General features: G+C 39.9%; 1 protein-coding gene and 1 pseudogene across 5 annotated transcripts in view; one reads left to right on the top strand and one right to left on the bottom strand.

The window, feature by feature from the left end:
* DCAF5 (DDB1 and CUL4 associated factor 5) overlaps positions 1-24,835 on the top strand; it is a 103,228-nt gene that overhangs the window by 66,156 nt on the left and 12,237 nt on the right. For all 5 annotated transcript variants that reach the window (XM_054447411.2, XM_054447407.2, XM_054447408.2 and 2 more), the window contains exon 7: positions 11,465-11,531. In XM_054447411.2, the coding sequence (XP_054303386.2) occupies positions 11,465-11,531 (67 nt within the window). The remainder of the gene's footprint in view (positions 1-11,464; positions 11,532-24,835) is intronic.
* LOC129012093 (ATP-dependent RNA helicase DDX18-like) lies at positions 1,465-3,490 on the bottom strand (annotated as a pseudogene).

Below are 24,835 nucleotides of genomic sequence, written 5' to 3'. Positions count from 1 at the left end.
TTTTTGAACTTGATAGATGGCAAGGCCCCAAAAATTGTGATCATAAAATCATCCTGTCCCATTCCCTGGAGGAAAGAGCTGACTTGCACCCTATGAATCCAACAAAACGGCCTTGGATAAATGGCCTCCCTCAGACATTACATCACCACTCAACCTCTCTGTGTTGATACTATATGGGTATAGCCGAGGTGTGGAATGCACCAGTAAGTACTCTCTAGGCCAGAGAGGCCCTCTAAAGTTATAACTTTGCTTTTTTTTTTTTTTTTTTAAATAACTCCATGCACCTCTGATTAAGCCCACTTTGGGGCCTGGCATGCCATATGTTCTCCTTTATCTGAGATAAAGATATACTTTTAATGGGGGAAATTCAACCGTTGGTTTCCATCCTTTGATTTGTTGTGATTTTAGGCTACTCTTTTTTTTTTCATCTCCTTGCCATTTATATCTTACATATTTTTAGCCCTTTAACTTGTAAAGCACTTTCATGTCCACTATTATGTTTTTTTGCTGTCGTTGTTTGTTTGTTTGTTTTTAGACGGAGTCTTGCTCTGTCACCCAGGCCGGAGTGCAGTGGCTCCATCTAGGCTCACTGCAACCTGCGCCTCGCAGGTTCAAGCAATTCTCGTGCCTCAGCCTCCGGAGTAGCTGGAATTATAGGCACGCGCCACCACGCCCGGCTAATTTTTTGTGTTTTTAGTAGAGACAGGGTTTTGCCATGTTGGCCAGGCTGGTCTCGAACTCCTGACCTCAAGTGATCCACCCGCCTCAGCCTCCCAAAGTGCTGGGATTACAGGCATGAACCACAATGCCCAGCCCACTATTATATTTTAATGCTCCCAGCAACCTTTGGGTGCAATTGGACAGGTTTTATCCTCACGTGAAACTGAGGCCAACAGTAGTGTGAAACAGCAAATCGAATTGTTAGCAAAACCAGGACTAGACTCAGTTTCTTGTTTATGACTGTACCTTCTTGCTCATAGGCATGCTGCCCACTGTGTTATAGAGATCAAGCAATGATATGGTCTGGTGAGGAAGAACTGAACACAGAATGTTGTAGCAGAGGAATTCCTTGTATGTCTTTTTTAGAGCGTGAATGTTTTTTTTTGAGGAAGGGGGCAGACTTTCTGTTTTGTGAAGAGAAGGTAGAGGGAATATAACTTTTTTTTTAAAGGTACAAAAATAATTAAAACAGTAACATACATTTGTGTGTATGTGGGAGGGATATTTAAAATTAAAATATTATATCATCACAAGAAAGATCAGATATTCCTTACTCTGCCCTTGGGCAACCAAGAAAATTAAACCCTGTTTTATATCCCAAAAATAAAAGAGAGACTTGATAGAAGTAACAGTGTTCAGTGCTTGCAACCGAATTCAATTTATACTCTTGTTAGATAAGTCCAAATTCTAAAGGCTACAAAAATCCTGTTAAATCAAGGGAGGAAAAGAATCATTTTAGGACAAAGTTATTCAAGATGAAAGAAAGGCATGTCTTCAGTGAGAGAACTGCCTGCTGTTGGATGTTTGCTTGCTAATATGTTTAAAGATTTTGGACTTCTCAACTTTCTTGGTTTTCTGGTAGCCAAATTCACCACTGCCTACTCGCTTTTTCTGCTTGCCTTCATTGCTGTTGACGTTCAGATCAACAAAGGGAGGCACCTTGAAACCAATGACAGCAACTTGAGGCAAATTTAAGTTATTAAACATTAAAGATCTGTTTCAGAGAATGGGAATCGTAGGCTTGTATGTATGATTTATATGCTTCCTGAGCTGACTTATGAAAAAAGTAGTTCTTTTGAATCAATTTCTCAAGCTGAGAATGAATGTCAGAAATTTAAGACCAGGAAAAGTCAAATTCCCTTAATGGAACCTTGGATCATTTCAAGTAGTGAAGAAAACCCAATTCTTCTGGGTGCAAAATGAGCAAGGCATGCCCTCTCCCATTTAGGTCTCTGGCTGTTCTGCCCACACGATGAATATTATTCCTTAGGGTCATCCGGAGGGTCATACTGAACAATCTAGTCGACTTCAGTAATGTCCAGTTCTCTTGCTGCCACATCTGTACACAATAGTGTTCCTGAATCTGCATTGCAGAACTGGAAGAATGTGGTTGTATGCTTATTTTGCTTTTGCTTTCCATGAATGGCCAAGACGGGCAAATCAATGTAGTTCAGCAACTCATAGTGGTATTTCACGGACATACAAGATGAAAAGAAGGCCATAAGCTTCTTTTTTTGGTTCTTCTTAAGGAATGTAAAGAGTAGAAGGAATCTCTTTTCAGAAGGACAAACAACATACCCCTGCTCAAGACCATCCACTGTTGCATTAGCTTTATCATCATCAACACCAACATACAGTGGCTCCTTTTTCAGAGAAATCCTTGCCAGGCCTTCAACTTTTCAAGTTTGGATGGCAGAAAAGAGCATCGTCTGTCTACGTGTTGGCAAAAGTTTAATAATTTGTTTTAATTCCTCTTCAAACTCAACATCCAAGATACGATCAGCTTCATCGATAACCAGACACTGCAGATTTTTACACATAAACTGTGGGATATTCTGCATATGGTCCAGCAGACAGCCTGGTGTGACCACAATGATGTTGATCCCATTAGCAAGTTTCTGTGCTTCAGCAGATCTATTACTGCCACCCATTATTAACCCATAGGTATGCATGTGGTGAGACATTAGCTCCTTAAGAACACCAAAAGTTTGCATGGCTAGTTCTCTAGTAGGTGAGAGAATAAGGACGCCCGTTCCATTCCTGGGCATGAAATTTAACTTAACAATGAGTTCAACTGCAGGGATGAGAAAAGCCAGGGTTTTACCACTGACGGTTTTTGTAGCTGCAAGAAGATCCCTGCCTTCCAAAGGTGGTCTGATACTTTTATGCTGAATTTCAGTCATGTTTGTAAAACCCATTTCTTTTATTGCCTTCAGAGTGTTTTCATTGACAAGATTACATAAGAAGCAAATGAAATATCCTCAAAAGCTCCTGTCAGTCCCAGGGGCAGGCTGGGCACCTCACTGTCATCTTCATCATCTGGCTTCTCAACATTATTTTCTGTTTCTTCAGGAGTCTTGGCACTTTCTTCTTCAGATTCCCTTTTGTTTTCAGTTTTTGCTTTTTTTGTATCAGACTCAGCATCATTCACCATTTTTCTCTTTTTCTTTTTTGATTCTGAATTAGGAGACTGCATTGCTGCATCTCCATTGGTTAATACAGTGGATTTCTGGGGAGATTTTTTAACTTTTATATTTTCCACTGCTTCTTGAGACACGTTTCCATTTTGAGCATCTGATAAGCTCACATTCATAGAATGTTTTGATTTTTTAACCTTTCCACCTCCCATTGTTTCTTCAGACACATCTCTATTTTGAGTTTCGGACAGGATCAGATTTGAGGCCCCCTGCAACTTTAGGTTCCGCTGCCACAATTTGAGGTTCCACTTCTTGATCTTCTTGTGTAGGAGTTTCATCAGCAGGTGAGACATCCTGTCCAAGTAGTGTCTAGACCACGGTGCCACACAGTACAGCTACTCAGTTCCGGAATATAACTTTATTAAATCAGCCATTTATAACTCTTTTTGAATCCTGGATGTTTTTGAAGCTCTAAAAGCTAGAAACAGTCATCTCAGAAAAATGTACACATCTACATTGTTTTCCATATAATAATAAAGTGTTTATGGAACTCTTGAGACCTAGAGGCTCAGGTATTACCAATCCTGGATTAAGATTTTACCTTTGGATTATGTTGTCTTTTAGTCTGTTTACTGATGCAATTTTAGAACTTAAAAGCTTAAAAGGTTTTCGAGTATGTGAGGCCTGCTAGGTATGGTCTGGTTTATAATCGTTCAGCTGTAAAGGAACACAAGGTGACCTGGATTCTGCTTAGGAACAAGTGGAATTGATGTGATCTGGTGACAGGACATGGCAGTTCTTTAATGCATGGCTCCTGGCTAAGAGTCTGGGCCCCACTAGGAAATCCCTGGTAGATGTTAATGAAGGGGAACAGAGTATAACCTGTCTCATCCTCCTCCTTAGAAATTTTACTTTTAGTAGAAGAGCTTTGCCTCTTTTTGAGGTGGCTTTGGAGAAAAAATAATGTTACTTCCTCAGAATGCTGGAACACCTTTGCTTGAATGAAGAATATAAATACTCATATATGGACTGAAGTGAGTGCTATCATCTCCTCACTCCCCAGTCCTCACATACAAAAACTGAAGCCCATGGAGGGGGGCTAATTGTTAATGGCCCCTCATCTTGCTCAGGTTTCCAAAATGGTTTGCTAAATAAAGATTCATCTTTAAGTAACGCTGGCCACTTTGTTATAACCAGCTGTTGGTAATTTACAGCACTTTTTTCCTTTTCTGCTGATTATTTGACTGTTATTGGCTGCCTTTATGGAATATTCCTTTATTAATAGAATTTTTTCTGCACAGAACCCATGAAGGTTAGTTATTTTAATAAACTGAAAGATTCCAGAAGCCTAATGGAGCTGAAATGGCAAATGGCTCAAAGAAGCAAGAATAATGTAACTTCACTTGCAAAAATAGTGTTAATCTTATGAGTATGCATATTTGTATGCTTTTATTGGGAGGCAATGAAATTTCTCTTACCACAAATAAAATAAATCTACGGCTTTGCCCATTTCCAAAGAAAATTTGCTCTGATTGCTTTGGTTGGTATTTGTGGCAAGCACTGGTTATAAATAGTATGATCAAAGGTGTATTACATGCCAATTAGCAAACCTTTTTCTGGAAATAGTCATCTAGAGAGCATATCACAAAGTTTCCAATCACATTGTTTTTCCCCTTCTGACAGAAGGTCAGGGGAAAATAAGAGCTGTGTTTGATTTAAATTTAAATAGCAGTCTCTCTGCTGTTAACTGATCAGGCTAGCGAGCCATCTGGTTTTTCTGTCCTAGTCAATACAGCTAATTAGACAGGCATGCCATTTACTGGAGAATCATTAATCAATTACTATGGAAGGAGCCTTTGGAGAGAACTGGGTAAGTTGATCAGTACTCAGTGAATAGTAACTGATTGATATGTTTCCTTCTTCATTAACAGATGTTGGAGAAGATCAAATCCTGTGTAAGCATGCACCACAAACACACATATACACACAAATACACACACACACATTTTCTATAAAGGTCAATGGATTGACAGAGGACATTTGGGTCAGTGAGACAGTGACAAATACCAGTCAGTAATCTTTTCAATGTTGTTCTTGGTGGTGGTCATGATGGTGGTTCCTTCCTGAAATCTATTGAAAGAGTTGTTGATCTCTTCCTATGCTCGAGCAAATTAGTATCTCCACACTGACAGTGGATTGGATGAAACACCACCATGTGCTGACCTCAGGTTAACCCTACTTAAAATGTCTAGATCAGTAAACATTCAGATCAGTAAATAGCTTGCCCTCTTGGACCACAGAATGAATGAAAAGTGAGGTGAATCAGAATGTGGCCAACTTTTAACCTTTGTGGCCAGCTGGGAAAGATTATGGATAATGTGTATCCACACAACTCATGTTCATTTTAGCATTGAAATTTCCCACAAAACCAAACAAAAATTAAATATATCTTCCACTCTGATCTAATTGTAGTCTATGGATCTCCTACCTCCCCCTCAACTCAGGGTGTTTTGGGAAATGGGGACTTTATTGCCTAGATAATGAAGTATTTAAAACATTCTTTCTTCCTCTTGGAGCCCCGCCCTGTTCTTCTCAATAGAGTATAAGATAAAAAAAGGCTGTGCGAAGTGAGTTTCATTTTTTTGTTTTTCATTTTTTTCTTATATTCTTTTAAATCTTATTATATATTTTTTGCTCTTACATTTGTTATTGCCTTTTTTTAGTACAAAAGCAGAACATGAAGTGAGTTTTTAATTTGTGGTTTCCCCCTCGTCATGTTTAGAATGACGTTAAAAAAAAATAACTTAGAGAAGGCAATGAATTTTTCATATTCATGTCCCCATTTGGCCACAAACTTCATATCACCTTATTTAGTTTTTGCCTTTCTAAAGTTGAATAGTAATTTTTAGTTTTTTTCACAGTAGTGTATTAAATATGAATGTTGGTTGTGAAGTCATACATCATAAAAGGGAATAAAAAATATGAAACATAGGAATTTTGGGTAACCAATTTTTCTACTATGTTTCTGTAGCTTGCCTATTTTTGTAGGAGTATCTGCTGTTGAGCCTTTCTGTTATCTAGGCCAGAAGCATTTTACTCCAGGTCAGCTTCAGACCCCAAACACCAGATTTCCTGGATGAGAATGAGCAGGTACTATTTGAAATTAGATCATCAAGATAAAAAAAGAAAAGACAGAGAGAAAAACCTGTGCCTCCAATTTCACCACTTGAGGTGAAGTTCAGTTTTCTGGTTAATTGAAATAATTACTGTGTTTCTTAAGTTTTAATACAATGAAGTACTTTGGGTTTGTTTCCTTTGGTAGTGAAACAGTGCCACTGGCACTGTTTGGTCTTTGTTTTCTTGCTTATATTTCCTTGTATCCCACAGCAAATATTTGTAAGATGGCCCGCCTAGACCTGCAGTGTCCTGGTGGTCCTCTTAAGCACTAACCATCAGCAGGGCCCCACTCAGTGGCCCCAACCAGTCCGAGTCCAGGAGGGGATGACCCTTTCAACATAGCTTTAGAAGACAGGAATCTTTCTAGCTGCTCTTATGATAGTAAATGTATCTCTGTACTCAGCTCACTTGAAATAGTCTTTATTTCCACAAAGCTTAAAAAAAAAGACAAAAGAGCTCTTAATAGCTACTTTATATTTTAAAATAGCCAGAACTCTGTCTGCTCTCCTGGAATACTCTTCTCCCAGATATCCGCATAACTTGCTCCCTCATTTCCTTCAGGGCTCTATTCAAAATACCATTTTATCAAAGAGGCCTTCTGTGGCCACCCTCTGTAAAACGGAAACGAACACCCCAACCCCCAGCACTCCCTGTATGCGTTAACCTGCTGTTTAATTTTCCTCTGTAATATTTGTTACCACTGGACACATTATATATATATGTATTTTTTTGTTTAACTTTTTTTTGCTTTACCCACATTATGTATGTCTATAATATTTTCCCCTTCCCATTAATAGCATGTAAGCTTCATGGGACAGGAACAGGGTCTCTTTTGATCAACTCTGCCTTCCCTTCCCTGGAACAATGCCTAACACATATTAGACATTCAATAAATATTTGTTTAATGAATAAAGGAATGACCTCACTTTTATTTCCGTCCTTATAGTCAGCAGTACCCCCAGGCAGCCAACTTTTAATGCTAGAAGGCATCCAGCAGACAACCGTGAAATGCCATAATGAATTCTGCAGGACAGAGTTGTGATTCCAGAGTGTGTGAACACTTAAATGCCCTCACTAGACGGCAGCGAGGCAAGACGCCCTCCCTAAAAATCATCCTGAGCTGTTCTTTTGTGGTGGGTGGAAGAACAGTTCCAAGAGGAAGAGAGGTCAGGAGTTGCCTTTATCCCTAAGAGGAAGCCTGTACATTCTATGCATTTTCTGCGTATTTTAGGAGCTGTCATATTAAACCCAACAGGCCTTAACTCTGGGAGAGTTTTCTTCCTTCTAAGGCAGTCTTCTGAGTCAGCATTCTGTCTGGGAATCCCGTTTTCCCTTCTCATGGCTTTGCCCTGATGAACAGCCGAACAAATAGGAAAGCACTGATGCTTCACGATGAAATAGTAAAACCCCTGATAAGCCCACTGGGCTCACTCTTTTTAAATATTATTTTTTGTTTGTTTAGTTTGCAGTGGTATGGGGGGCAGGGTAGCAGGAATTCCACATGAAGTTCATAGCCTCTTTTAAACGTGTAACAGGTAACAGGAAATGGTGATGCCCACCTGTAGTCCCAGCTGCTGGGGAGGCTGAGGCGTGAAAATTGCCTGAGTCCCGGAGGTGGAGGTTGCAGTGAGCCGAGATTGCACCACTGCACTCCAACCTGGGCGGCAGAAACTCTGTCTCAAAAAAAAAACAGTGTACATTAAATATATATGTACATTTACATTGTTGTGTAACCATCACCACCATCCATCTCTAGAACTTCTTCTTCGTCTCAAACTGAAACTCTGTGCCCACTAAACATCAACTCCCCATTTCCCCTCCCACTAGGCCCTGGCAACCACCATTCTACTTTGTGTCTGAATTTTCGTGACTACTCTAGTAGGATCATACAGTATTTGTCTTTTTGTGACTGGCTTATTTCAGTTAGCATGATGTGATGTCCTCAGAGTTGATCCTTGTTGTAGCATGTGTCAGAATTTCCTTCCTTGTTAAGGCTGAATGATGTTGATGGACACATAGGGGATTGATTCCACCTCTTGGCCATTATAAACAGTGCTGTTATGAACATAGGTTGCAAGTATCTCTAATCTTGTTTTCAGTACTTTTGGATATATACCCAGAATTGGAATTGCTGGATCATATGATAATTCTATCTTTAATTTTGGGGGGAACTATTTTCTGGGTCTTTGTTTTATTTTTCATAGTAACCATTCTAATGGGTATGAGGTGGTATCTCATTGTTTTGATTTGCATTTCCCTAATGATCAGTGATGTTGAACATCTTTTCATGTGCTTATTGGCCATTTGTATATGGCCATGTTCTACTTCTTTGGAGAAATGTCTGTTCAAGTCCTTGGCCCATTTTTAAAATCATGTTGTTTTTTCTTTGTTGTTGTTGTAGTTTAGGAAACTTTTAAATTAAAGTTTAACAAGACTGGCCTTATGAGTTTCCTTGTCTTGAGCATGTTTGTGGAGTGACTTATCAAATCACTTGGGCTGGCAGCTTAGGGACTTTTCAGGTCTAATCCAGCCTCCAACATTCCTTCACAGTGTAATCATAGAATCTTAGAATTAAATGAGCCTCACAGAGCCACCAGTCCAGTTCTCTCATTTTGCAGATAAAGAAACTGAGCCCACTGCTTTTTCCACTGTGCCCTGATTACCTAATCCCTATAGATAGCATTTTCTTCATCTTTAAACCTACCTGTCTTTGCCTTTTTTTTCATGTTCCTACAAGTGTTTTGAAGGCTAGGAAATTGATTTTAAATGATTGCACAGTATTTAGTAATTTATGTTAGGCAGGAGGTTGTGTGTATGTTGGACTTACACTTTTTAGGGATATTCGATGTCATTTTCAAGTATGACATTTTCTTTAGAAAACTCTAGACCTGGCTAGGCATGTAGCCTATTCCTATAATCCCAACACATTGGGAGGCTGAGGCAGGAGGATCACTTGAGCCCAGAAGTTTGAGACCAGCCTGGGCAATGGAAGTGAGACCCCTGTCTCTATAAAAAATTAGCTGGGTATGGTGGTGCCTGCCTGTAGTCCCAGCTACTTGGGAGGCTAAGGCAAGACGATCATTTGAGCCCAGGAGGTCGAGGCTGCAGTGAGCAATGATTGTGCCACTGCACTCCAGCCTGGGTGACAGAGCAAGACCCTGTCTCATAAATAAATAAATAAATAAATAAATAAGCTATGTGTCGTGGTGCATGCCTGTGATCCATCTCCTGGGGAGGCTGAGGCAGGAGGATCACTTGAGCCCAGGAGGTCGAGACTGCAGTGAGTAATGATCGTGCCACTGCACTCTAGCATGGGCAACACAGCAAGACGCTGTCACATACACACACACAAAAGGAAAACAGTAGGCCTTTCTTTTTCAGGGAAATGAGCAGATGGGGGCAAAAGACAGGAAGAAGTAATGCTGACCTCACCTTAAAGTAAAACACTTACGTTAATTGTTGGAAATAAATGAACTCTCAAAATTACTCTCTGGTTGCTGTTAGACAATGTTAGACAATGCTTTTATGAGTTCACATTAGAGTAGATCTGGCACAGTGTCCTTTTTGAGATCAAGCAGTTTGGAGCTGCCACATAAAAGACCACTGCTTATGCCCAGGCACTAATTCATGGCTATGTTAGTGATGGCTTCCTGCTCAAAGATATCAGCTGGCAGTAAGGAAGTTCAGGATACTTGGCCTTACATAAAAGATCTCTGGGAAGTTCCTAGTTTTTATATTCTGTATTAAAATTTTTTTTAATTGTGGTAAAATATACATAACATGAGATTTACCATTTTAACCATTTAAAAATACACAGTTCATGGCATTAAGTACAATCACATTGCTGTGCAGCCATCACCACTGTCTACCTTCAGAACTTCTTCATCATCCCAGACTGAAACTCCCCAACAAACGCTAACTCTTCATTCTCCCTCCTCTCAGCTCCTGGCAACCACTTGCTGTTTCTGTGAATTTTATTACTCTAAGTGCCTCATATAAATGGAGTCATACAATGTCTGTCTTTTTGTTTCTGCCTTATTTCATTTAGTATAATGTCATGGTTTATCCATGTTGTAGCATGTGTCAGAATTTCCTTAATTTTAAAGGCTGAATAATATTCCATTGTATGTATTACCACATTTTGTTTATCCATTCATCTGTCGGTAGACCCTTGGGTTGTTTCCACCTTTTGGCTATTGTGAATAATGCTGCTATGAAAATGGGTATGCAGATATCTCTTAGAGTCCCTGCTTTCAATTCTTGGATATATACCTAGGATTGTAATTGCTGCATCATATGGTAGTTCTACGTTTAACTTGTTGAAGAATTGCCATATTGTTTTCACACAGTAGCTGCACCCTTCGTTAGTCATTCCCACCAGCAATGCACAAGGGTTCCCACTTTCTCCACATCCTTGCCAATACTTGTCATTTTTTTTTTTTTTTGGTAATAGTCATCCTAATAGGTGTGAAATAGTATTTCATTGTGGTTTTGATTTGCATTTTTCTAATTATTAGTGATGTTGAGCATCTTTTCATGTACTTACTAGCCATTTGTATATTTCTTTGGAGAGCTGTCTAATTTGCCCCTTTTTGAATTAGGTCATTTTTTGTTGTTGTTGTTGCTGAGTTTTAGCTAACATGCCTTTTGATTTGCAGGTATTTTTAATAGGATGTTTGCTGTGTGGTGCCTTATAAATATATGCCCATTTGTCTTGTTTATTTAAAGGAAATCTCTGTACAGATAGATATATTAAAAATCAGTATGTTTAGGCCGGTTGTGGTGACTCACACCTGTAATCCCAGCACTTTGGGAGGCCAAGGCCAGCGGATCACCTGAGTTCAGGAGTTTGAGACGAGCCTGGCCAACGTGGTGAAACCCCATCTTTACTGAAAAATACAAAAAATTAGGTGGGTGTGGTGGCGTGTGCCTGTAGGCCCAGCGACTTGGGAGGTTGAGGCAGGAGAATCACTTGAGCCCAGGAGTCGGAGGTTGCAGTGAGCTGAGATTGCACCACTGTATTCCAGCCTGGACAACAGAGCAAGACTCCATCTCAAAAAAAAAATTAATATGTTTATTGTTATATTATATATTGTATTTATTCTATATTATAATATATAATGTTATCTGTATATTTTTTGTTCCAACAGTATATCCTTTCAGGCTCTGATGACTTCAACCTGTACATGTGGAGAATTCCTGCAGATCCAGAAGCAGGCGAGTATATCCTTCTCATGAATGTACTGCTATTGCTGGCTCTGTTGACCTTTGGCATGCTGTGCCCTGAGGGACAGATCTTTAGCAGTAGAGGACAACATTTCTCTTCTAACATAAGCTGTGACCAAAGGAAATTTAAAAATAAAAATTATAAACCAGATTAAACTATATCCCTCAGACATAGCCTTATCTGACATAAATGATGCTTAGATTTTTTTTTCCTCCTAAAAACCTTTCTTCAGACTTCATAGAACTCCTTTATGTCCCTTATTTCCAATCTCCTCCTATTTCACACCTGGATTTTTTTTTTTTTTTTTTTTTTTTTTGAGACAAAGTTTCACTCTTGTTGCCCAAGCCGGAGTGCACTGGTGTGATCTTGGCTTACTGCAACCTCTGCCTCCCTGGTTCAAGCGATTCTCCTGCCTCAGCCTCCCGAGTAGCTGGGATTACAGGTGCATGCCACCACACTGGCTAATTTTTTGTATTTTTAGTAGAAATGGGGTTTCACCATGTTGGCCAGGCTGGTGTCGAACTCCTGACCTCAGATGATCTCCCCTCCTCAGCCTCCCAAAGTGCTGGCATTACAGGTGTGAGCCACCGCACCCAGCCCACACCTGGAATATTTTTGTCTTGCTTTTACATGCTTTGCTTTTATTATCCATCTTCATATTCTTGCTTATTACTCTACAAACAGTTAGTAGGGCTCTTTCTTTCCTTTGTCCTCCGTGGTCATGTTAACTAAAGGGAGGCTTTCTTTGTTGATGGACAGGTATTTTCCCTGGGGCTTTGTTGACCCGGGACGTCAAAGAAATTAGGAAGAAATATTTTTACATTTGCTATAATTGTATTCTGAAAAAAGGCTGCAGCTTTCCATAAATTTGTATTTTAGCCATCTGAGCTTTCAAACAGTGTGGATCATACCTCTTCATTCTTTTTACTTAGTTTTTTTTTTTTTTCTTAGGATGGTTTGTTTCTTAATCTTCTTCATTTTTGATAATAGTGTCTTCATGTGCTCAATGAGTGTTACCTAATGGTAATAGTGTCTTCATGTGCTCAATGAGTGTTACCTAATGGTAGAAAAATGTCTGTTTTTAATACTCAAACAGCTCAATATAGCCATCTGTTCCAGGTGATACATGACATTAAGCTGGAAAATGGCCTTTAGGAAAATTAGAGGACTATGCCAAGTATATTACACAAAACGTGTCTATAGTAGTGCTCAGAGTTTAGGGAAGTTCTTGGCTGTTGCTGAATTAACAATATTCTTACCAAACATCTGCCTTTCAAAACCTGTTGAGGCCTACTTTTGGCATAACTCAACATTTGCTGTGGTCTAGTTACTAAACAAGTTACAAAAGGACTTTTCCCCTTCTAGAATTTAGAAAGCATGAGTGAAACAGCTTACCTTTGACACAAGCAAATGGAACAGCAGTAGTCTACCTGAACAAAGAATGATGTTCTAGCACTTGAGGTGGTTGTGGATACAAGTGTCCCACCCCTGTAAATCCTAGCTTGATTCATTGAGAAGTAATCTTTGGGTTTAATTGTATCTTTTACCTGATCTTGAAAAGCTTTTAATTTGTTAGTATGACTTTAAAAATAGAATGTGGATAATCCTTCTTCTCCCCAGGACTATTCTCTGGAATCTTTTTCACGTTTGAATAGAGAGAATAGGAAAGAATTATCAATAGTATTGTAGGTTTTTTTCTTCTCCCTGCTGCTTTTTTTTTTTTTTTTTTGTAAGAGACAGGGTCTCACTCTCTTGCCCAGGCTGGAGTGGAGTGGCATGATCTTGGTTCACTGTAGCCTCAAACTTAAGTGATCGTCCCACCTTGGCCTCCCAAAATGCTGGGCGTATAGGCATGAGCCACTGTGCCCGGCCTCCTGCCGCTTTCTTTACTGATTTAGGATGTCGACCATCTAGTCTGCCAGAGCTGCAGTAACAAAGTATCACAGACTGGGTGGCTTAAACAACAGAAATTTATTTTCTCACAGTTCTGCAGGCTAGAAGTCCAAGATCAAGGTGTTGGCAGGTTTGGTTTCTCTCGATGTCTCTTTCCTTGGCCACCTTCTCACTGTGTTCCCACTTTTCTCTGTGCACGTGCATCCCTAGTGTCCCTTCCCCTTCTTATAAGGAATTTCTCATGTCATCTTCTAGATGTTCTCCAGAGATAGTACCCCTAAGTTTATTTAGTAGTTCCTTAAAAAATAGTTATGTCAATTCCTCTGCTGTACTGATTTTCTCTCCTGAATTTGTTCTGCCCCGTTTATGGATTAACTGAATACATCTAGCAGATTTAGTCTGACCAGGCCGGATAAGAATCTTTGGCTGCTTTATTCTAAAATGCACTATGCAGTGTTTCAGAAAGTACACCCAGTGTCACATAAGCTGTTTTAGAGGCCACAGAACCCATGATCTATTAATACTTTCCACATGGGCTATGGTTGGTTCTGCATCCCCATCCTTTACTTGGTACTTGGGCTTCTTTGTGCACAAGGACAGGACCTTATAACTATCCCTGTTGTTGGATTCACTGTAATTGAGGGTTTGTTTTCTCTGTATCACTCTTCAGCATTACATCGTTAATCACAGCAAGTCTGTCCCTTTGATCATCATCTTGCTCTGTATGTAACTAAAATATCTTGTAAGATTATTTTTGGCATGTCTTGACTCATTTGGGGATTCAACCCTTCTGCCACTATTCTGACAGATCATACCCAGATTTTTTTTCTTTTCTTTTTTTTTTTTTAAAGTCAGGGTCTTGCTATGTTGCCCAGGCTAGAGTGCAGTGGCTATTCACAGGCACAATCATAGTGTACTACATACAGCCTTGAGCTCCTGGGCTAAAGCAATCCTCCTGCCTAAGCCTCCCAAGTATCTAGGACTACAGGTGTGCATCACTGTGCCTGGCCTCTTTTATTTTTTCTTATTCATGAATCTTCTCTTTTTCTTTCTATTCTTCCTTCTTGTTCTTTTTTATTACCTCCACTATTTTTGTAATTAAGTACTTCTTTTTATCAAAGTAATACAGCTATATAATTTTTAAATCAAATAATATTATAAAGCTTATTTTTTAAAAGCACAACAGTCCCTTTCTCTACCTTTGTCTATAAGATGCTCATAATATTTTTGGATTTTCAATATTAGACATTCTCTGTTGACTTTCTACTATTGAAATCAGTCAGTTTCCCAAAAAAGGAATCTTCATTCTCCTACCTAGAGAGTATTTGCCTGGTAATTAAACTATGGCTGTTAAGAGCCAAATAGGGAAATGGGGCTGTGGGTCTTACAGATCTATATGAAGACTTTTGTTTAATCACACCCCCAGCTGTGCCTTGTATTGCCAATCTAAAACCTCTTTGGGTCAGTGTCAATTGGCAACCCCCAGACTTCTGCTTATATGGGGAAAGGATGGTTTCCTGGCCACGTGCATGGTTTTAACTCCCCCTGTTTTCAGCCCTCCTCTTCAGCATGGCTTCAGGACTATTTGGTACCTCTCATTTTTATATGTAATACCTCAATTTTTAAATGTTGGCAATTAATGCATAGCTATAAAAAATATTTAGCAAGGTTCAGCAAGCCTAACAAGATATCTGTGGGCTGGATGCATCCCTTGAGTTCTAACTTTGAATGCTTTGATGAGGAAAATCTTGTCAGGAAACTCTTAATCCAACCTAATGTCTTTTTGACTTAAATAATCATGGGCCAAGGATAAGTGCGTACACATTCATTCATTCATTCATTCATTCATTCATTCATTCTCTCTCTCTCTCCGCCCCCCCCCCCCATATTCTCTGTGTACCTATTGGATATATGATTCTAAGGCAGGCTAGTAAGGGAAAGCTGGTTTGCCATTGTATACCTAATGGCATAATCAGAACTAGACTCTAGATGACAAGCAGTCAGCATTTATTTGATGCCTGCTGTGTGTTTCATGTGCATGCCGAGTGCTGAGAGAACGAGATGGAGAGTGGTCCTGAGTGTGGGCCAAAGTCAAGGCCATCTTTTTCTTCTGCACACTCCTGCTCAGGAAGACTGTTAATCAGTCTTTGTTTTTTTGCTATACAAACTCCAAAGAGATGAAATTTATTTACTGTATAAACAATACTATATAAGTCTTTCCAATAGGACTTCCTCGTGGGCTGACAAGATCATTTCAAGATGTAAGACCTATATCTACTATAAAACTTGCTACCAGGGAAGATCAGGTCCAATTTTTTAGTAATTTCAAACAACTCATTCTAAAAATCCCTTTAAAACTTAAAGGAAGGGGCCGGGTGCAGTGGCTCATGCCTGTAATCCCGGCACTTTGGGAGGCTGAGGGGGGTGGATCACTTGAAGTCAGGAGTTTGAGACCAATCTGGCTAACACAGTGAAACACTGTCTTTACTAAAAATTCAAAAATTAGCCAGGTGTAGTGGTGCACACCCATCATCCCAGCTACTCGGGAGGCTGTGGCAGAAGAATCACTTGAACCCGGGAGGGAGAGGTTGCATTGAGCCGAAATCGCACTGCTGCACTCCAGCCTGGGTGACAGAGGAGACTCCATCTCAAAAAATAAAAACAAAAAAAAAAAAAAGAAAAATAAAAGTTAGAGGAAGGAATAGAACTAGAACTGGGAATTTTGCTGTGGCAAAGAAAAAGTCCATTGGAATATGTCTAAGACCTCTAAAGTAGGTAGGAAGGGCATCTGTTTTTATGTGGTAATTCTGAAAATAAAATAAATGGACCAGCAGTTACATATAGAGCCAGTGTTACATATTGAAAGGAGCATTAGACTTAAAATCATACCTGGATTCAAGTCCTCTAACTTGAACTTAACTACCACTAACTACATGTCTGATTCTTAGCAAGTTACATGATAGTATTTGTCTGAGCCTCAGTTTCTTATATAAAACGTCTCCCACCTCTACCTTATATTGTGTGATGATTTAATAATCTTGGAAGCTTTCTGAAAACAATGTGTATTCAAATATAAGACATTGTTACTGCTATGTATAGTAAGATCAGTGTAGATCCATCATTTCCAAAGCATTTTTTCCCTAGTAAGTTAGGTATGGAAGTAATGGATTTGGCAGTGTGTGGGGAAGGTTGGTAGGTGTCTCTTGAAAATATTTATATTGCCTTTCCCTGAATTCTCGTTAGAAAGGGCTTTAGGGTTTTTACAGGTCGAGTTGCTTTTCCTGAGCTACCTCTTACTCTAAGACCTTCTTATTTATGGAAAGAAACATAATGTGATAGAGTTGTTGGGAATGGCTTTAAATTCCTGATCCATTTATCTTCCAACTGGGGGCTTTGGAAAAATTTCCTAATCTTACCAAACTCCTGTGAAATAAGGATAATACCACCACCAACAACAATAATACCTTCTCAGGATTATTGTGAGAGTACTTAGTAGCTACTCAATGACTGTTATTCCGCACTAGGAAAGCCTTCTCGGCTGGGCACAGTGGCACATGCCTGTAATCCCAGCACTTTGCGAGGCTGAGGTGGGAGGATCGCTTGATGCCTCAGGAGTTTGAGACCATCTTGAGCAACATAGTGGGACCCTGTCTTCACAAACATTTTTTTTAAAACTAACTGCTGCTAGGCACAATGGCTCGTACCTGTAATCCTGGCACTTTGGGAGGCTGAGGCAGGAAGATCAGTTGAACCCATGAGTTTGAGACCAGCCTGAGCAACACAGCAAGACTGTGTCTCTAATAATAATAATAATAAAAAGAAAGAACAAAAGAACAAAAGAAAGAAAGAGAAAAGAAAGAAAACTGGGCATGGTGGCATATGCCTGTAGTCCCAGTTGCTCAGGAGGCTGAGGCAGGAGTATTGCTTGAGCCCAGGAGTTTGAGGCTGCACACTTCAGCAACAGAATGAGACTCCGTGTCTACAAAAGAAGAAAAAGAAGGCCTTCTCCCTTTTTAAACTCACCTTTTAATAACTCCTTAGAGATCAAGACATTGTCCTTCCTTGCTACCCACCTGGAATGGTTGATTGAGTTGTTCTTGCATGAAGGCTACCCTTGACTCATCAGTAGTTCAAGAGGGTTCTCTTATGTGACAAATTTTTCCCTGAATGGAAGGGAAAAACATGTGGTTTTACTGCCAAGTCACTGTAACCACCCCCACTGGCAGTAGGCTGATGAAGTAGGCTGGAAACAGCTGTAAATGCATTTTTATGGGCCTGCATATGTTTGTGTGCTCTGTCTGTCTTCTTTTTCTAAACATGTATTCATTCTCAGTGACTTAGGCCTAGGTATCTGCTTTTTCCTCCCATGTAATTGGAAGAAACAGCTGTTTTTAATTGGTTGCAAGTAGTTGGTTATAAACACATGTGAGGCACATATGATGAAAGAAGAACTCAGCATAACTGACTTTTTTGTGCAACTAAGCATTGATGCCTGTGGAGCTCTTTGAGCTGTACTGACAGCATTGGCTGTCCCCATCTGGCTTTTCTCATTTCTTAAGTAGTTATGTGGTCTCCAGGAGGCAGTCACTGCTCTGTCTGTATTGTCAGTATCCTTGATGGTCCTTCTCTTTATGGTTTGAGACTGGAAGACCCTGCAACTGTTCACTTCGGCCTTTTTGAAATGCTAAGAGGCTTGGATACCTTTTTTAGATGTACCAGGAAAAGAAGTAGTCTATGCCTTGCAGTAAACTTTTTTTTTTTTTTTTTTGAGATGGAGTTTCATTCTTGTTGCCCAGGCTGGAGTGCAATGGCACGATCTCGGCTCACCGCAACCTCTGCCTCCTGGGTTCAAGCTATTTTCCTGCCTCAGCCTCCTGAGTAGCTGGGATTACAGGCATGTGCCAGCACGCCCAGCTAATTTTGTATTTTTAGTAGAGACAGGGTTTCTCCATGTTGATCAGGCTGGTCTCGAACTCCTGACCTCAGGTGATCCTCCTGCCTCAGCCTCCCAAAGTGCTGGGATTACAGGCATGAGCCACCACATCTGGCCCTTGGAGTAAACTCTTAATTCTACCAGTGGAGTCAAGAATGAAACAGATTGTCTTAAATCTACTTACCAAACCTCATTTTAGCAGATAACTTTAACTTCAAGCTTTATTCCAGAGAGGATGATGAGGGCTTTAACTTCAATTTGTTCATTTATTGAGTATCCTCAGATAAGACATCATGTAAAGCTCTATGGGCCACTGAAAAATGAACATTTTTTGCCTTCAAAGAGTTTCCAATATAACAGATGACAAAAAGGATGTGCATGGGCACACCCACAGACACATGCACTCGATGTAAAAGTGGCTTCTGAGGCCCATAAAAAAGATAATGAAGGAGGTCTTGAAGAGATTTGGGAAGATTGGTAAAGTTCTCATGCAGTTAGCATTTCAAAGGACCCTGAAGGATAGATAGGATTTCAGCCCCTTTATTTCTCTGCTCTTACTTAACTACATTATAGTAAAAATGCTGTAAAAGAATATCTGGGCCAGGCGCAGTGGCTCACGACTGTAATCCCAGCACTTTGGGAGGCCAAGGCAGGCAGATCACGAGGTCAAGAGATTGAGACCATGCTGGCTAACATGGCGAAACCCCATCTCTACTAAAAATACAAAAATTAGCTGGGTGTGGTGGTGCGTGCCAGTAGTCCCAGCTACTCGGGAGGCTGAGGCAGGAGAATCGCTTGAACCGGGGAGGCGAAGGTTGCAGTGAGCCGAGATCACGCCACTGCACTCCAGCCTGGTGAGACTCCGTCTTAAAAAAAAAAGAATATCTGGGCTGGATTAGGTGGCTCACACCTGTAATCCCAGCACTTCGGGGGGCCAAGGCAGGAGGATTGTTTGAGCCCAAGAGTTTGAGACCAGCCTGGGCAACATGGCAAAACCCCATCTCTACAAAAAATACAAATAATTAGCCAGGTGTGGCGCCATGTCCCTATAGTCTCAGCTACTAGGGAGGCTGAGGTAGGAGGATTGCTTGAGCCTGGGAGGTGGGGGTTGCAGTGAGCCAAAATCATGCCACCGCATTCCAGCCTGGGGAACAGAGTGAGACCCTGTTTCAAAAAAAAAAAAAAAAAAAAAGATATGAAATTGGCTGCAGGAAGATGGAAAAAAAGAAACACTTATTGGGTGATGGAACCCATATGTGAAGATTTCTTTTTTCCTGCGTACTTGTGTTCCACCATCTAATACACTCACATCTTTAAATTTCATCATATATTTATTAAAAACCTTACTATGTGCTGGGCACAGTTCTAGAGACTTGGGATACAGTGGAGACAGAAGCCCTGCTAATCATGGAGCTTATGTTCTAGCAGGGGAAACAATGAACAATAAACATAGTAAATTATGTAGTATGTTTAAAAGGTTAGAAGTGCTATAGAAAAAGTAGAACAGAGGAAGATAGGAAGTGGTATTGAGGACAGTGTCCTAGCATGATTGATAAATTGGTATTAGACCAAGACATCAAGAAATCTTGACCACATTGCTTTCAGTTTTTGAGTCAAAAACATACTCATTCTTGGAGGACTTCATGAAGCAAATGAACTTGACACTAAACAAAAGCAACTGAAATTGACTAGAAATGGGAATAGTATTCTGGCTCTTCAAAGGCCTGAGGCAATAAACCCCTGGCTGAATGTTATGTAAGTGGGCCATAAGTAGAGAAGGGAGGGAAATTAGGACATACACATTTCCCTTAGTCTTCTCTAGGGAGACATTTGGCCTTGGCGTTTAGAAAGATCTTTATCTGAATTTTGAGCAAGGTGTTTTCCCCTGGAATCCTGGGGTCCCCTAAGGTAGTAAGTGGATTACTGATACTGAAATTCTGTGAGATACCTTGTTCTCATTTTCTTTTCTGAGATCTTGCAATAGATATGGTTATAGTCTTCCCTACCCTGCTACCATCTCTTCTAAATCAAAGAAAGATTAATATATGGGGACTTTGGCCCCAACTTAGGAACTAAACTTAAAAAGGAGCGTCAGCTGGCCAGGTGCAGTGGCTCATGCCTGTAATCCCAGCACTTTGGGAGGCCAAGGCAGGCAGATTATGGTCAGGAGTTGGAGACCAGCCTAACCAACATGGTGAAACCCCATCTCTACTAAAAATACAAAAAAATTAGCTGGGCATGGTGGTGTGCACCTGTAAGCCCAGCTAGTCAGAAGGCTGAGGCAGGAGAATTGCTTGAACCCAGGAGGCGGAGGTTGCAGGGAGCTGAGATTGTGCCACTGCACTCCAGCCTGGGCAACAGAGCGAGACTCCATCTCAAAAAAAAAAAAAAAAAAGTGTCAGCACATTTGGCTAAGCCAACCAAAGCAGATGGCCCAGAGAAATGACTGTTGGCTTATACAGATTTTATAAATAGCAGCTCAGGAATGAGATCCTTTTTCCTGGGTATGTGGTATTTTATTTATTGGTACCCATCATTAGCGATTCGGTCAGGACTTAGTTCAGCAGCCAGGGGGTGAAGTTGATCCTTACCTGGGCCCTTACCCACAGTCTTTTTTTTTTTTTTTTTTTGGCATCTTAAATGGGGATTTATTTGTTAAACATACAAAAACACAATAGAACATTTCATAGACCACTTTACGCAATAAAATAGAAAATAATAACGTTATTTTTGCAAGCATAAACAGGTATACTAATGACAGTTGCATGGGTATAACAGTTATAAGCAGATGAAACACATCATAAAGAAATAGGACAAATAATGAAAAATATAAATGCATATGAATGCGGTTGGTAATTGCATGTACCCAGCTTTATAACTATAATCACCTGAAATACTTTGACAGACAAGTCTTTTGACAAGATGGATCAAAAACTATGATGGGTCACAATCACATATGCAGTCACTAAAAGAGCTGAACTCTTCAGAAATTTTATCTTTCATCAATCCAGATGTGCAAAAAGGACATCTCCATATATTGAGGAAGTTTCAACATTTTTATATACATGCCCAATGCTTATACGCAAAGTCAATTTTCTGATAATGCACTTCCATAGAGTTAAATTTTCAAAAAATACGTAAAACAAATTAGAATCCTCTAAACATCTTTACCTCATTTATACCTTCAGTATTGAAAATGGTACAAAGATGAAATACATAGCATGGGTAATTATTTATTTCTAATGCTGACAATTTAAAACAGCAAAAATTAAAAAAAAGAGAAGAAAGGAAAAAACGTGAAAAAAACCAGAAAAACTAATGCCAACTTTAACATACGAAAACAAAAATGTATTACAGGAGTAGATTATGGGCAATGGCATAAGGGTAGTCCATAAAAGCTGGCTGGCTTTTATCATCCTTACTATATTTTAAAGTCTTGCATTGCAGTAAGTAGCTTCTTTTATTTGAAGGGATGGCTACTTTTGAATTCATTTTTATGTGGCATTGATCTTTTAGAAATGCTTCTATGATTGGATATACATCCATATGATCATTCCTTCTTAATGTTTCCATCTTCTGTGCCATGCTTCTATTTTGTTTTGGGTGCATGGAAATACATTTCTCTCATGCATTCTTATACAGACCACAAATTTGGAGTAAACAATACTGTTGCTCTAACAGCAATATTTGCATGTCTTCTTATCCTACTACCCACAGTCTTAAGAGATGACCCTGAAGGGAGATTATGTGGGTTATATAGTTCTTGGTTAAAAATATGCCCTTCCTCTCTCCTTCCAATTTGATACTACTATTGACCAGCACGGTCTGATTAGATGACAGAGGAAAGATTCTTTCTGATATTTTGTATTTTCAAATTCAAAATTTTGATTCTTTCTGATATTGGCATTTTGACTTTAGCTATTTCAAATTAAAGGAGAAGCTATCTGGCTTATACAAATTTCTAGGACAAATCTCAAAAAATTATTGTATGTAAACTGTTCAGTAGCAGCTATATTCAATAATCTCAAACCTGGGAACCAGGAAAGAAACTATGAAAAACCTCTCTGAAGCTATTTATTGCTATGATTGTACACAGTCTTGGTTACCTTAAACAAATGGCCACTATAATTCTGCCTGTACCTATTTTCACCATCAGTCTCTGGGTTTATTGGTTTCCTCTTCTTTTTCAGATTTCCTAGGTACCAGCATGGGTGGAAAGAAGGGCAAAAAAGGCCTTGTGTTAAAATTGCTACCAAGAAGAGAAATCAGGGTTGGGCGCGGTGGCTCATGCCTGTAATCCCAGCACTTTGGGAGGCCGAGGCAGGTGGATCATGAGGTCAGGAGTTCAAGGCCAGCCTGGCTAAGATGGTGAAACCCCGTCTCTACTGAAAATACAAAAATTAGCTGGGCGTGGTGGTGGACACTTGTAATCCCAGCTACTCAGGAGGCTGAGGCAGAGAATTGCTTGAACCTGGGAGGTGGAGGTTGCAGTGAGCCGAGATCGAGCCACTGCACTCCAGCAAGACTCCATCTCAGAAGAAAAAAAAAAAAAAAAAGAGGTCATATTGCATGAAAGTGCAAGATAAACAGTTTTTCCATGGTCTGAATTTTCAGGCATTGATAGCCTTCAATTAGTCTTTAGATCTGATAGTTACTTTAATTGTGTTCCAAGTCAGAAAGGTTGATTTGGTTGATGCACTTTAGTTCTATGATAGCTGATTCTTTATAATATGAGACCTTCTGGCTGTCTTCTTTTGACATACTTATTCTAAAATTGCTCTCTTTTCAAACACTATGCATTCAGCAAGTATTTATGCACCTGGTGGACTTTGGACATTGCACCCCAGGTTCTAGGTATGCAAGAGTAGGTAAGACAGATCCAGTTCTGTTCTCATCGTGTACTCAGTGTCAGTGATGTGATGAAACGGCTTATGGTAATGCTGTAGAGCTTGTGCTCAGGATACCATTGAATACAGTGCCCCTCCTTTTAATTTAGAACTTCAGAAGAAAACCACCTATCTAATAACTGCCAGAAAGATTTAGAAATCTAAATCTTTTGAATGTAAGCTTCTAACTCCATTCCTATTCAAACTCTTCCATCTTCCAAAGGCAGCTGCTATGGTGGAAAGCATATTAGGCATTGTAGCCAGACTCTGGTTCAAATCTTGGCTCTGCCATTTTCTAGCTTTATGACTTGGGATAAGTCACTTAAATCCCCTTACATCCCCCCCTTTTTTTGAGGCAGTAGGATTAAACAAGAGACTGTTACTAGATTTAAATCAAAGTTTCTTTGCTTAACCACCCCAGTGGGAGTAGAGGTAGAAGTAGGATGTTAAAAAAGTAAAATTCAGAGGAGACCCATGAGCAGAAATGCTACTTGTCATAATTAACAAGAAGAAATAGACCCAAAGGAACTTTTTGGGGATGGTAGGATCTCTCTGTCAAGACAACTATTTTTGGGTTCTTTAGATTCCTATTTATCCCTCTTCCCTAATTCTCTCTAGTTTATTTTCATTTTGACTGGGCCCAGCTTCCCTTTCATCCCACCTTAGGAACCCAGTGCTAGGGGTTCCCACCATGGCAGTCTGTGTCAGTGCCTAACTTTTCCTCATCCTCTTTCTCCATGAAAAATCCACTAATCCTGTGTCCTAGTCCCTCTCTTTTTTTATGGTTTATTAGCAAACTTGATGTTGGGCTGAGATATGAATATGATAAATATATTTTCCATTCTGGACAATTCAAATATTATTGTCAAATATGGAGAAAAATTTTGTCACCCACCAAATAGATTGAGCGCCTAAAGCTGGCTGAGTGAGCAGATGGGTGCAGTCTGGAACCTTTTGCTGTCATAAAAAAGATATGTACGTGGCAATAAGGAGGTATCTCTTCCATGAGACAAAAGAAGAGTTGTGTTGGGGGCCAAAAGCAGAAGATACCCCTAGAGCCATATTATTTCTGGGGAAGGGACATTGTTGTAGTCATTTTCCCTCCAAACACAGACATTGAAAAATATTTGGAGTGAGTGTTTGAACAAGGTGGAGTTGGGAGTGGAAGGAGGCACTTGAAGCAGAGACTGTCTAATGATACTTTGTGGCCTAGTGGCGCCATGCTCCTCGTAGGGATTAAGAGGGGATCCCTTGAGTAGATAAATGAACACTCATTTGTTTGTGTCTGGATGCAACACGTTTTGCCAATTAGCCAAGGGCACATGTTTCTCTGTGTGTACTGTGTTGTCTGATTGCTCAGAAGGAACTTGATCAGAATTTATGTGCATGTGTTCTGGATGAGTATGATACCATTACCAGTGCAGTGGAACCTTTGAATTTATCCCAAGTTCATAAATGATAACATGTTTATCTATGTTACAAGTTCCAGGCCTCTGGCACTTTTCTCATTCACTGAAGAAGGAAGCCTACAGGATGGTCCTTAAAATACAGCTTTCTATCAATGTCCTCTTGACTTTAATCT

Source organism: Pongo pygmaeus, chromosome 15 (assembly GCF_028885625.2).
Source record: "Pongo pygmaeus isolate AG05252 chromosome 15, NHGRI_mPonPyg2-v2.0_pri, whole genome shotgun sequence".
In the NCBI taxonomy this organism is placed as follows: Eukaryota; Metazoa; Chordata; class Mammalia; order Primates; family Hominidae; genus Pongo; species Pongo pygmaeus.
Note: the sequence above shows the minus strand (reverse complement) of the source record. Positions and strands in the feature narration are given on the sequence as shown.